This window comes from Sorex fumeus, unplaced genomic scaffold, assembly GCF_029834395.1.
Source record: "Sorex fumeus unplaced genomic scaffold, SorFum_2.1 ptg000072l, whole genome shotgun sequence".
In the NCBI taxonomy this organism is placed as follows: domain Eukaryota; kingdom Metazoa; phylum Chordata; class Mammalia; order Eulipotyphla; family Soricidae; genus Sorex; species Sorex fumeus.
In genome coordinates, this window is record NW_026606129.1 from 49,996,587 (window position 1) to 50,010,663 (window position 14,077).

At 43.0% G+C, this 14,077-nt stretch overlaps 1 protein-coding gene across 5 annotated transcripts in view; it reads right to left on the reverse strand.

Moving 5' to 3' along the window:
* The window catches only part of QRICH1 (glutamine rich 1), a 52,364-nt gene extending 38,761 nt beyond the window's left edge, over positions 1-13,603 (reverse strand). Inside the window, exons 1-3 of one of the 5 annotated variants that reach the window (XM_056129171.1) lie at positions 13,457-13,603; positions 11,935-11,994; positions 1,384-1,615 (exon numbers count right to left, since the gene is read on the reverse strand). In XM_056129171.1, the coding sequence (XP_055985146.1) occupies positions 1,384-1,615; positions 11,935-11,993 (291 nt within the window). In that variant the 5' untranslated portion in view covers position 11,994; positions 13,457-13,603. Of the gene's footprint in view, positions 1-1,383; positions 1,714-11,934; positions 11,995-12,780; positions 13,249-13,456 lie in introns of those variants that run through there. The other 4 variants (XM_056129169.1, XM_056129173.1, XM_056129170.1 and 1 more) reach the window with 4 other exon arrangements.
* Between the last annotated feature and the right edge of the window lie 474 nt (positions 13,604-14,077).

The window sequence follows — 14,077 nt, forward strand, 5'->3', positions numbered from 1 at the left end:
CCATTAGCACATTTCACTTAGTGAGACCAAACAGGCCTCAGTTCCTGCCCTATGAATGTCAGAAAATAAACCAGCAATTCTATTTTATTTATTTTTTGTGGGGGGTGTTTTCTGAACCATATCCAGCAATATTCCGGGTTAACTCCTGTCTCTGCACTCCGGAATTACTCCTGGCAGTACTTGGGGGACCATATGGGATGGCAGGGATCAAACCCAGGTCTGTCACATGCAAGTTAAAGTTAAGGGTCCATTATACTATAGCTCTAGCCCCTAAATCAGCAATTCTATGGGTGTTAAGTGAAACCTAAACTCTAGGAGTCACAGCAGACAGTACTATCTATGGAATATACACTTGTTCCAAATGCTTCAGGAAGTTCCCTAATAGAGAAGGACTCTTGAAAGAAACCCTTTTCACAGATCACACAAACCTGACAGCAACTATTATCTTAGACCTTTCCTAATATTGTACATATTGTCAAAGTTTTCCTGGAAACTACAGTAGAAAATTACTAAACCCTAGAATGAAGAGTGAGAACACCCACTTATAACCAGACAACCCTGGAATTTTAATTGCTCTCTGAAGTGGAGGCAGTCTTCAGTTTGTGAAATCTAACACTACAAGTTAATAAGATTGAACAATTAAACAGTCAGGTGGTTCTGGAGAAATTTTCTGGCATAGGAGACCCCCCCCCCCGACACACACGCACACACACACATTGGTTTCCAGAAGTCTGGGTGGTAGTGGTTGAAAATAAAGATATTATATTTAGATAATTCCTCTTTGTTTACTTGGGGGAGGGGTACACCCAAAGAAGAGCAGGAAGAATTCCTGGCTCTATGCTCTGGAGTGACCCCTGCTGGTGTTACAGGGAGCATATGCGTTGCTGTAGAAAGACAGGGTTGTTCCAGAGAAGTGAAAGTGCCTTACAACCCTACATTATGTCTCTAACAGTTAAGGTTATAGTGTATGGCCCTGATATACAGTTAGCTACCTCGCCACCATCATTCTTTAGTTACAGAAAACCCTACAATTACAATCTTTATTTGCAATTTCTCTTGCTACATTACTTATTTCCAATAATCAATAAATGACAGAGCAGGGGCTGGAGTGATAGCACAGCGGGTAGGTGTCTGCCTTGCCTGAGTCCACCAAGGCTCAACCCCTGGCATCCCATAGTCCCCTGAGCACTGCCAGGAGTAATTCCTGAGTGCAGAGCCAGGAGTAACCCCTGAGCATCACTGGGTTGACCTAAAAAGGGGAAAAAAAAAAAAGGAAAGAAAAGAATACAAGAAAGAAAAGTACATGCCCAATTTCCCAATGATCAAAGCCCTAAGGGCTAATCAAATCATCAAATAAGCTGTACCTCAACATTTCCCTTTTACCTGAACCTGCTGTGGCTGTTGAACCTGGATCTGCTGTTCCTGGGGGGTTTGTTGCTGAACACTGGTGGTTACTGGACAGGCAAGTTCAAGCAAAGACCCAGCCACTTCAGTGCTGTCTGTGTAAATGCAATTTCCACCCTGTTGGTACACCATAGTAGTAGTTGCCGTCTGCTGGAACTCCTGAAGAGCTTCTGGCCCTTTAGAGGCTAATGAGTCCAGAAATTCCTTCATCCTGTGTTGTGGGACAGAACGTGCCTTTACTCGAATGTACTCTTCAAAGGAGATGGTGTTCTCCAAAGAATTATTCATATTGCAGAGTCCTCAGGGTTCCTAGAAATAAAATGATAATAATCACAATCACACTACTTATTTTAATCTTATTTGCAAAGAATAATAACTCTTGCATTAAAGTGGAATATTCAGGGCTGTAGTATACATCTGGAATTCAAAGTTTTATTATATCTTCATTTTCTCAGTTAATAGCATTTAAAAATTGTTTCCATAGACATTTCTTAAAATATCACACACACACACACAGAAAGACAAAAACCAAAAGCATGCATCACAGTACTGGATGAAAAAGGCTAAAAGCACACACTCTAACCAGCACTAGGCCAATCTCATTTCTGCAGAATCAAGCACTAGAGTTATAATCACATGCAAATCTGCTCTGTGACTATCAAGGAAGCGGGGAGAGGCGGGGGCATGGAAGTAGGGGGGACTGGACACCACGACGACTACCAAGCATGTTATATTTCCACAGTCAACTATGTCCTAATGGAAGATATAAGTTTGCCACCCACGTGAAGACAAAAGAGACAGGGACTATATTCTCTATCAGAAACACCCAAAATCTCATTTTGTTCAACAGAGCTTATAGGTTCCTAGGTCTTCTTGGGCTGAATTTGCAAAACAGCTTACTGATAAAGAATATGGATTTTGAAGACTGGAGAAAGTGTACAGCAAGTAGAGGGTTTGCCTTGCACACAGTCAACCCAGGTTTGATCCCCTGCACTCTATATGGCTTCCCAAGACCCAACAGGAATGATCCCTGAATGCAGAGCCTGGTATAAGCTCTAAGCACAGCTACACGCAAACTAAAAACAAAAACAAATAGAAAGAGAAATAGGAAAAGAGAGAAAGAGAACAAGAAAAAAATGCATCTTAGATTTGGTGCTTGCCTTGCATATAGTTGACCTGGGTTCAATTTCTGCCAGGAGTGATCCCTGAGCACAGAACTAGGAGTAAGCCCTGAGCACAACTATATATGTGGTTGTGTATAATAGACAGATACAGATATATGGATTTTAAAGGCTCAGCAGGTTGCAGGTGGAGGCCAGGATTCAACTCCCAGAACCGCACAGTCCACGAGCACCACTAGTTGTGGTGCCAAACCGAAACAGAGAAACAGAAAAACAGATTTTGGAAATACAATGTCAGTGTTCAGATCCCAGCTCAATCTTTCCTTGACTGTGCAATCCTGAACATCAATTAACATTAGTTTTCTTATCTGTAAAAAAATGCACACAAAATAATTCTTATTTCAAAGTTGATAAATTACCAAAGCACTTCAAAAAATACTCAACACACTAGAAAGTACTACATTGTTACCCAATATTATTTCAATATTTGGAGAAAAGAAGTTGAATAGTGCTTGAATAGAATTCAGAATCCAATTCCGTCAATTTTTCATCAGGATATTTACCTTAAAAAACAATGAGCAAAAAAAAAAAAAAAAAGAGCCAGCCAATGTAAGGTAGTACATACAGCAATTAGGGGGCAAGCTTAACACATTCCAACCAAGGTTCAATTCCTGGCACCATATGGCCCAAGTATCACGAGGTGTGGCCTAGAAGTGCCCATCACTATCAGGTTGACTGGTTATCCCCACCACTGCAAAGCACAAGAAACATCACCACCTTAGGCCTAAAACTACAGATGTTTAGCTTAGAATCAGTAGTGGGGTCCCCAGATCTTGAGAATTGCTTGGGAGGCTTCTTATACACACACCAAAAATTATGAACTAGAGATAGCTCAATGGATTTAGTTCATACTTTGCATACCGAACACCTGGATTCAATCCCTAACACTAGGCAAGCAGCAGCAGGAACAACCCCCAAATCAGAGTTCGGAATATATCCTGAGCACTGCTTGGGTGTGGCGCAAACACAAAAAAAGGGCCAGAGAGATGATGCAGGAGTTGAGGCACATACCTTCTATGAGGCAACCTAGTTCAATTCTAGCTATCACTTGGTCCGATGCATTGCTGGGTACAGTTCTGGAGGCCCTGAAGCACCACCAGGGTGGCCTGAGTAATACCTGGCAGCAGAAGGCCTTGTAGGAAGGCAACACTATATCCTTCGGCGCTCACATGGAATCACAGGTAAAAACACTGAAAGAGGTACTATGCCTATTGGGCACGTCTTGGGATGAACCTTCCCCCTACTCAATTAATCTATAGGTCTACAGAGATGACTCAACAGGGGCTGAAACACATGCAGGAGTGAAGGGTTCAATTTCTGGCACCACATGGTTCGCCCAGCACTGTCAAAAGTGACCTCCAAGGATCAAGCTAAAAATAGCCCCTGAGCACTACCATGTATGGCCCCTCTCTCTGTCCCTGGCAAAAAAACACACTCGAAGATAAATAAAATTTACAGGGTTGGATAGTAACTCTAAATTACTTGGGGGACAACCATGCAATCTATCTATAGACTGCTGAATGTACTATTGATGATCATTTACCTCTTTGGTGGACAGATACCACCTCCAGAATAAAAGCAGCAGCAGGGCAAGAGGGTTAACGCAAATCAAATGTAACTTCTGGTCAAAAAGGGCTCTGAGTTAATCTGAAATGTCTAGGAAAGAGATATTTCCTTTAGCCTTCAGGCCAGAAATATTTTATATCACTTACTCAGATGTTGGGCTGGAGCGACAGCACAGCAACAGGACGTTTGCCTTGTGCGCAGCCAGCCCGGCCAAGCCAGGTTCGATTCCTCCGCCCCTCTCTGAGAGCCTGGCAAGCTACTGACAGTATCTCGCCCGCACAGCAAAGCCTGGCAAGCTACCCGTGATGTATACAATATGCCAGACACAGTAACAAGAAGTTTCACGATGGAGAAATTACTGGGCCCGCTCGAGCAAATCGATGAAAAACGGGAGGACAGTGACTCAGATGTTATACCTTACTGTTACAGAGAAAAAAGTACAGTGGGTAGGGCACCTGCCTTGCACACCACTGACCCAGGTTCAATCCCTAGCATCCCATATGGCCACCTGAGCACTGCCAGCAGTGATCCCTGACCACAGAGCCAGGTGAAAGCCATGAGCATTGATGGGTATGGTTCCATAACAAAAAGATATGTGGGTAACATCTCTTCCATCTGGCTCTGTAATTTTGGAAAACAAGACTGTATGTATCCTGAATCTCTCTGAATGTCTGACACATGGTAGATGTTTCACACATATATAAAAACATATTTAATATAGAAGTTCACATGGAACAAAAGTATGATTCTTTGTTTCTGTTAACATCTGTAACTAATGACAATAATTGACTTTCTGCTTTTCCTAGTAAATGGTTATCATAAACATTTAGGGGAAACCTATTTATCTAGGGCTAGAGAAAAACCAAATTAAAATATTGTTTTAATTCAGACACAGGAATATTTCTGTGCTAAATACAGTATATAAACTTAGGGACTAGAGAGATAGTACAGCAGGTAGGATGCTTGTCTTTCACACAACCAACCCAGGTTCAATCCCCAGCAACCCATATGGTCTCTTACACACCGCCTGATCTCAAAACCTCCACCCCCCACCCCCACAAAAAGTAAAAACAAAAAAAGAAAGAAAGAAAGAAAGAAAGAAAGAAAGAAAGAAAGAAAGAAAAGCCCTGGTCATTGCTGAATGTGTCCGCCTCCCCAAAAGAAAAGATTAAGGTATCATTGATATCCACAGCATGTAGGTAAAAAGAGTATCAAAGTCAAGTAACCTCATTCTTGTGTAACACTCAGAGGCTCACTCAAGTACAGATGATCCACACTCATTCACTCCCACTGGCACAGAATGTGTCAAAGCTTTTCTTTCATAAGAACTTCACAACAGGAATTTCCTCAAGAAACAGACCGAACAACATTACGAAGTTAAAAACATGTGACTCTAATACAGAATTACATATACTCTTCCACTCAAAAGGGGACAAAGGAGAGATTATATGAACAGCCATTAACCAGTTCTCAACCATAATGGCATATATTTCATTTCAGTTTACCCACTGTAAAGAAACAGCAGAGGCCAGCTAAAATTTCTATTCCTAGGGCCAAAGAAATCGTACAGAAGTCTCTGCTCTCCAAGCAGCTAATGCAGTCAATACTTGGCCTGGTGGTACACGACTGATAGTAGTGTGCTCCGGTATAGCAGTAGTGGGAGCCATCATGGCTACACCCTGCTGTAGAGGGGCTGGGGACGGGACAGGATGGGACACAGACAGGAGAGCACCATGAGTCCCTGTGTTTCCCCCCTTTAGCTATTTCCCCGTTTCCTTTTTTTTTTTTTGAAAAGTACTGCTATGAATATAGTGTCTACGTAATGCTCTTAGAATACAGCATTTTCAGGGGCTGGAGAGAGCACAGCGGGTAGGGCGTTTGCCTTGCAAGCGGCCGACCCGGGTTCGATTCCCAGCATCCCATATGGTCCCCTGAGCACCGCCAGGAGTGACTCCTGAGTGCAGAGCCAGGAGTAACCCCTGTGCACTGCCGGGTGTGACCTCCCCCCCCAAAAAAAATAAAAATAAAAACGAATACAACATTTTGTACCACACCAAACTTGGAACACTTTTTAAATTAAAGTTCAAAAAAGGTAAAAATAAAATTCTGGGGCTCGAAAAATAGTATGGTGGGTAACGAGCTTCCATTGAACACAGCTGACCTGGATTCTATCGCTGTCACCACATACGGTTTCCAGAGAATCCAGCAGAGATCCCTGAGCACAAAGCCAGGGGTAACCCCCAAGTATCACTGGGTGTGGCTCCAAAACCAATAAATAAACTCATGAAAAAGGGAAAAGAGCTTGCAGGAGGAAAAAAGTCTACGAAATTCAGAAAATGTTGATAAGGATTCATATACATGTATTCATCATATAGTTCTCTATCCTTTTTAATTGTTTTTATTTGGGGACCACAAACAGCAGTGTTCGGGGTTTACTTTTGGTCTTGTGTTCAGGCATCACTCCTAGTGGGGAATCAAGGGACTATGAGCATGGGATTTTTTTGGCTTTTCTTTCACCAAGTCCCTAAAAGAATCTTCACTGACTCCATACAAGTTCATAAAATCATCTGAGAACGACTGAATCAAAGTAGACTAAAAAAGATAATAGATAGGATAATTTTTGAAAAAGTTAATGGAAGAGGTGAATTTGAAACAATTCAATCTGTCCATTTACACAGACTAAAACATACATGGCCCTATTTCTTGTCCTTCTAACCTGCCCACTTGGTATCCTCCTCTACACTGCCACATTACAATAATGAAAATACTCTTAAATCAGCATTTGATCTGATACAAGTGCTGATTGGAAGAAAAAAAGCTTCAAAAATATATTTATTTAAACAATTTAGACTAGTAAATGACTTAAGAAAAATACTGAGAAGAGCTAGGAAGCTAGTTCAAAGGGCTGGTGCACATGCCAGAATGCATCAGGTTGGATTCTCAGCATCACCAGGTTGTCCCCAAAACTGCTGGACCAGAGAAGCACTAAGCCAAGCAGATATTGCTAGGAGTGGCCCTGGAGGTCTTTAAGCACTGCTTAGAGGTATGAAAAAAGAAAAACCACTAAACTAATTAAATTCTCAATAGCCGTTAAAATTTTCTCTTTTTAGCTTTTTGGGTTTTATCATTAGAAAAGCCCTCCCTTACCATAAGATCAAGTAACTCAGGGCAGTTGATAATACAATAGGTAGTGTGCTTGTCTTGCATAGAGCGGACAAGGGTTTGATCCTCAGAACCTCATATGATCACCTGAACACTGCTAAGATTAAGCCCTGAGCACTGCTGGGTGTAGCCCGCAAACAAACAAACAAAAAAATCCAAGCCATTTATTATTCATCTATAACTTTTAAATTTACAGTGCAGTTTTTATAAAATGCATCAATCCACTTAGATTTTACTTTCCTAATTATAAGGCAAAATCTATTTATTCCAAAGATCAAACTTATAGAGGCTGAAGAGATAGTTCAGGAGGTAAGGCACTTACCTTGCACAAGACCTAACTGGGTAAAATCTCTTGCACACATATGTGATCTCCAAACCCCAGCCCTGCCAGAAATGACCCCTGAGCACTGAGCACAGTTGGGTGTGCGCCTCCACACATGACAGACTAAACCTGTATTTGTGTAATTTATGGAAATTCTTTCGCCCCCAGATTGAAATGCTACATTATACACCAATTTCATATAGACAGTCTGCAAACTTTTGTGTGCATTTCCATTATTGTGTGTGCACGCGAGCAGTGCTCAGGGCTTATTTCTGGCTCTGTTTTCAGGGACCATTCCTTGTGGGTTCAGCGGACCATATGAGATACAGGAATTAAACCTAGGTTGTATGCATGGAAGGCAAACTCCCTATCCACCCCTATATCTCCTGCCCCTCTACTGATGCAGGACTTTAAAAAAATTTTTAAAAAAGCACATTTAAAAAATAAAAAATATGCGAATACTTGGGAAATTCCACTCCCCCCCACCATTTTGTCTTAATGATACAGAAACCTGTTATGTGTGAAAAGAAAGCCAACAATACTGAATTTATACTGTTAAAAAAAGAAGTATCTAAATGGTAACAGTAGTTATTGTCAAAGCAGCAGAATCACAAAATGCTTAGATTTCTTCCTATTTAGTATTTTCCTGTATTTTCCAGTCCGTATTAAATCCAAAAGGTAGTAAGAAAGTTAATGTTTTACAACTGGTATAGGATAGTAACAAGCACAATAACACACAAACAACTCTGTTGATCACACTATTTTTCCTCAAACTTTGAAACTTACAAACAAAACAATCAAATTCCAGAAGTTTGCATAATAATAAAGACTGCTAACTTCTTCAAGATGCTACTTGCAGACAGGCTTACAAGAGTGACCCTTGGTAAGAAGGAGAAACAAAAATCTCAATTACCTCAAAGACTTGGTGACTAGTAGTAAATTTAAATACTTTAGAAAAAAACATGAAGTTATAGGTATGGTTGGATACTGACAATTTTTAGGAGACTAAAATGAAGAAAGAGGGGAAAACATGGGTGCTGACTGGGATAGGAGGAAGGGGGTAAGTCTGTAAAGAGTCATTTGCTTCTGAATACTTCAACTACGGCTGCTTTACAAAACAATATAGAAACCAGTCTCCCACAAACAAACCCAGAACCATTCCCCTTTCATACAGAGATCACTGGTATTTCCCTGGCACTTCCTTTTATAGCAACTTAAGCATAGATCCTGACAAACAGGCAACCAATATATGAAAGTTATTATTTTAATTATTTGATCACTAAAACACAAGAGAATGCCACAGAGGTTATTTCAGAGGAATAATCCATCATACTTCTATTGGTCTGCTTGCTAATTTTTTTTTTTTTGGATTTAGGTACAAAAGAAAGACCTAAGAACTCACTTTCTTTCTAGATTCCCCTCGTATCTCTGAAACCTATACCTCTTCCTGGTGCCCCATGCAGCTCTTCAGAATATGTCTTGAATATAAGAACTATCAAGATACTGTGGTTGCCTTAGACCATCTGTTTACCTAACTGCCAAGCTATTGGTTGCCTTTCAAGGCTCATGTCCATCTACTCCAGCAATCATATGATTTTCTTAAGTAATCTTTTCTTTTCTGGTTTAATTTTCAGATTAAAAATTTTTCATTTTAAGAAATTAAAGACACATTTAGGGAGGTGACTACTTGTCCTAATTTGTCCCAATTAAAATAAGGTATTATTTCAAATAAACAGACTTTCCTTTCTTCCTCTTTTTCTCTACTTTCTTCCTTTCTTTTCCTCCCCTCCTCTCCCCACCCTTTCTTCCTTTCTACAGTGCTGAAGATCAAGCCCAAGTCCTCACACATGCAAGGCAAGTGCTCTAACACTGAGCTACATCCCCAGCCCAAAATTTCTATTAAAGATACAAACCCACCACAGGGTTTGGAATAGAAATGATCCTATCAAGTCTCCGATTTTCTTCAAGTTCTTTATTTAGAGTGCCTATTTCGAGGCTTTTTTTTTTTGAGGAGGGGTGTTGTGGGGGGGGGTTCACTTGGCTGTGCTCAGTACTTACTACTGACTGTACTGAGGGATCACTCTTACAGAGGTGAGGGGACCATATGTAATACTAGGGTTCAAAACCAAATAGACCATGTGCAAGGCAAGTGCCCTATCTTCTATACTCTGTCCAACCTGACTTTTTTTTACTAGGGTTTAATTTTGGGAAAGCATGCTCTAAACCAAGAACTTAAACTCATAATCTTACTAAAAATGAATAGGCTGTAATTTGCACAACAGTGTTCATCACTAACAAAATTCCAAATATCTATTACAGGGGTCTATGAATTAGCTCAAAGGGCTGGAGTACACGTCTTCTTGCAGGAGGCCAGGCAGTTCCCAATACATTGTACCTCAAGCACCTTCAGAAGCAATCCCTGAACATAGCTTGGAGCAGCTCCAAAGCATTGCCAAATGTGGCCCAAACACAAAAAGAAATTATCCATTATATGTAACCCAGCAATCCTATCCCTAAGTGTGCATCTATACATATAGATTATGTATACAGACGTATACACTCAAAATATGTTCAGAGTAACATTATTAGTAATGGCCTCAAACTGGAAATATCTATCAACAGCAGGACAAATTAAAACATACTCATACAGCAGAATCCTATACAGAAATGGGAATGAATAAACTAAAGCTGCATGATATGTAAACAAATTCCACAAACAATGCTAAATGACAAAATACAGCATGACTCCATTTATCTATAATTCAAAAGTGAACAGAACTATGTTGTTAAGGGATACAAAGATGGTAAGTAAAAAGAAAGGAGTCAGAAACAGTACAGCAGTCCAGTGGGTAAGGCGCTTTCCTTACACAAAGCAGACTCAAGCTCCATCCCCAGCACCACCTAAGCTGTTATGCACCACTCTTTCCCTGCCACCCCCATCCAGGAGTGAGTCCTGTATGCAGAGCCAGAGTACAGCTGGGTGTTGCCAAAAAAACAAAACCAAAAAGAAGGGAAAAAAAGGATTATAACAGAAGTAATATTGACTAGTAAGGGATGAATAAAGGGCTCATGGGTGTGGACACTTCTATTTATTGGAGAATGAAAGTTGCAGTGATTCACTTTATAATTTTCATTAAATGGTATACAGGCTATATAAATTTATATGAAACTTCACAAATCTAAAAAGAAGAAAAAGAGTTTTCTGACACAGTATAGCAACTCTACCCACAATTTTGCTCTAAAATGTATAACCAAAGGACCTTTTCAGCAAAGCAAAGGTCAATCTATCATTTCTTCATGCAGCTACAACCAAAAATCACAGTTCAAATGTAACATTAAGAAAAATTAAATCAAGTATGTAAGTGAAGCCTGGGAAGAACTGAAAACATCTGGAACTAAACGCAGGGTACATAAATGCAAAATAAAAAGCAATGCAATATCTCTGAGGCTGAGAAATAATAGACCAATACAGGTAAAGGGAGGTCATTTAAAAAGCGAAACAAACAAGTAACATGGCACCTCAAGAACAAACCACTCATGTTAAAATTACACATGCTGTGTGAAGGCAGGCATCCCTGATTCTAAGGCTGTCATCATAGAGAACAGCCACACCCAAAGTCCCTGACTTTGGTTACCTTTTGGAGCAATTCAAATTAATAAGAAACTTCAACCATTATTGGATCTTTTGTGTGAAATGCCAATCTAAGCTGGAAAGGGAATGTGGAAAAGCAAAGATTCATGGAAAGGTACATGAAATATTCATCACAGAAGACTAGAAGGACTTCTAATAGGGTTATTTGACCTACTAAGCTTGATAAAAATATTATCTGCAAACACCAATTTAAAATATAGATCTCAAACTTAAAATTCATAAAGATATTCCAGAACAAGTAGGCATAAAAATAATATTAAATTTTTAGAGCCAGGGATGTGGCTCATAGAGAACTTGCCTTGCATGTATAAGACCCTAGATTCAATTCCCTGCGATACCAAGGAAAAAAATTAATTAGAATGTAAGTGTACCCCGATTATTTTTCTTTAAACCATGCTGGTTTTTAGAAAAGCTGATGCCTCCTCGGGCTAAAACCTGAAAGTTGCACTAACTTACATTTTAGGAAAAACTGTTCAAGCAGCAAACGGTAGCTGGATTCAAAGATGCAATTGTCCTACAGCTTCAATTTTCCAGTACCTAGTAGTGTCTGGCAGACAGCCCCCAGAATGATTGACAGTTTTGTAATGTTTCAGTCTTACCAGGAAAAAACTCCACACATTTCCAGCATATGAATGATTTTAACTCACCAGTCACCATGTTGCATGTATTTCTGCTGCTTGTCCTGAGTTCTTAAGACTTGTAACATTCTGAAGAAGATAGAACAAAGAAGTTCCTTCCATCCTCAGCCTCTTTTTAAGTTTTAACTTTGTTCTTAAAAATAACAAAGCATATTAGAAAGAACTACCCCATCGTTATTAAATTTGATAGCCAATTTTACTTCCTCTTAGCTTTTTCCCTTAAGCTCAATAAGGCAAACTGAAACAGTCAAAATTAACAGCTGTTTTGTCTGAGACCATTTAAGTGCGTATTTCTCTAGGATGAGCCTAGAACTTAACTCCCTTGGCACCACAAAACTTTGAAAAAAGAGAGAAGTCTGAAAGGGATCAAAACCCTACACTAAGTGTGATTTTTTTTGCTGTGAGACACAGATTTTAAGAATTTCTACTGGGGAATTTCGGAATTACAAAAACGGCAAAACACTGATTCTCATGCGGAAATTTTGTTCTGGGCAACTTTCTAACTGAGCAATAGCGGGTCCTAGGTCTACCACAGCACGGCAAGCCACTCCCACCCACACAGAAGAAAAGGCTGCATTTAAGGATTGCAAGTGGCGTTTTCAAACGGGGAGTTTCGCAGCACCCACAGAAGAGGAGCTCCTTCCAGGGCGCACAGCGGTGACGTGTAGGAATAGCGCTTCTGGAAAAATTACTTTCTAATGACAAGAAAGCAGGCAACGCTCACGGACCTTCCAGTATTACTGAGCCTTCGCTCCCCAGCACAAAGCACCCAAACAAGGGGATAAAATTGGAGGGGCGACTCGCGGCTCTCACTGCCTAACGGACCTCGGTCTGCGAAGCACCCTGTCCACGTACCCACCCTGCACATGGGCCCTGGGTCACCGCATTCTTCGAGAACAAGCAATCTCGCCCGCCTCACAGAGGAGCGGGGCTGGAAGCCAGACCGCAAAGCCGGTAGATTTCTCCCCAGGCCTAGGCCACACTGGTCTGGGGACGTCACCAGAGCAGGAAGGGCCCAACCCGAGCCTTCTTCGCACCGCAAGCCGCCCGCCCACCGCCCCACGGCGCAGCAGGGGTGTGCAGCGCGCCCCCGCGACGGCGCTGCCTCCCAACAGCAGGGCGCGCGCCCGCCCGCGACCCCCGACTTCGGGGCGCGCGCCCCAGAAAGCCGCCCTTGCCCTCGGGCCGCCGCTCCGGGAGCCGAGCAATCCGGGCCAAGAACGCGCACGTCGACGGCCACGCGCACCAGGAGGGCCGCACGGCGCGCGCGCGCCCGCGCGTATAAACAGGCCCGGCCGACGCGGGCGCCGGGGCGCGTTCGCGCGCCGCGCCCACCAGAATCTCTGGCCCGCACCTCCCCCACCCGAAGGGCGGGGGCGCGCGAGCCCAGGGACGTTCTCTGCTCCGGAGACGCCCCGAGGTCTCCTGGGCCCAGCGGCAGTGGCCCGCCCGCCCGCCCCCGCCCGCCGTTGTGTAGGGTGGGCCTGCTGTCTCAGACCAGCCGCATCTCTGCCCCTCCTAGAGCCCTCACCCGGCGACGTCGCCGCCGCCGCCGCCGCCGCCGCCGCTCTACCCGCTGGCCCCGCAGCACAGCTTGGGGCCCCGGTTCTGCCGTCCCCGCTCCAAGACCGACAGGATTTTCTCCTCACAGCTCCCTGGGCGCCATCTTACATTCAACCCCCACAGCCAATGGGTGCCGAATGCTTCTCTCGCGATAATCGGAGCGTCGGATCCCGCGAGAGTTGAGGCTGCCTCCTGGCCAGACTTAAAGGGAACGCTTATTCCGAGGAGGGAGGCCGGGCTTTGGGTTGTTGTAGTTGCGACTGAAGAGCCCGAGTGTAGAGCGGAGCGCCGCGCCCTCGACGCCCCTTTTTGGGAGGGTAGAGCCAGGACTGGAGATGAGTTAACCAGAGAACCCAGACCTGCAGGATCTGGGAACTCGCTCAGGGGACCCACCTGCCACCCCTCCGAGGTTTGAGCTGGGCGGAGTCAGTCCTTTGGCTTAAGGTGGCCCCCCCGGGTCTCCAGTCTAGGCCGGCACCCCCACCTTGCCCCACCTAGAAACCTAGCATCACTCCTCCCGGAGTTTCCTAGCTTCAGGGTTACCCGCGCAACCTGCCATCGTTAGAATTCAGTCATCCGCAGACCAGTC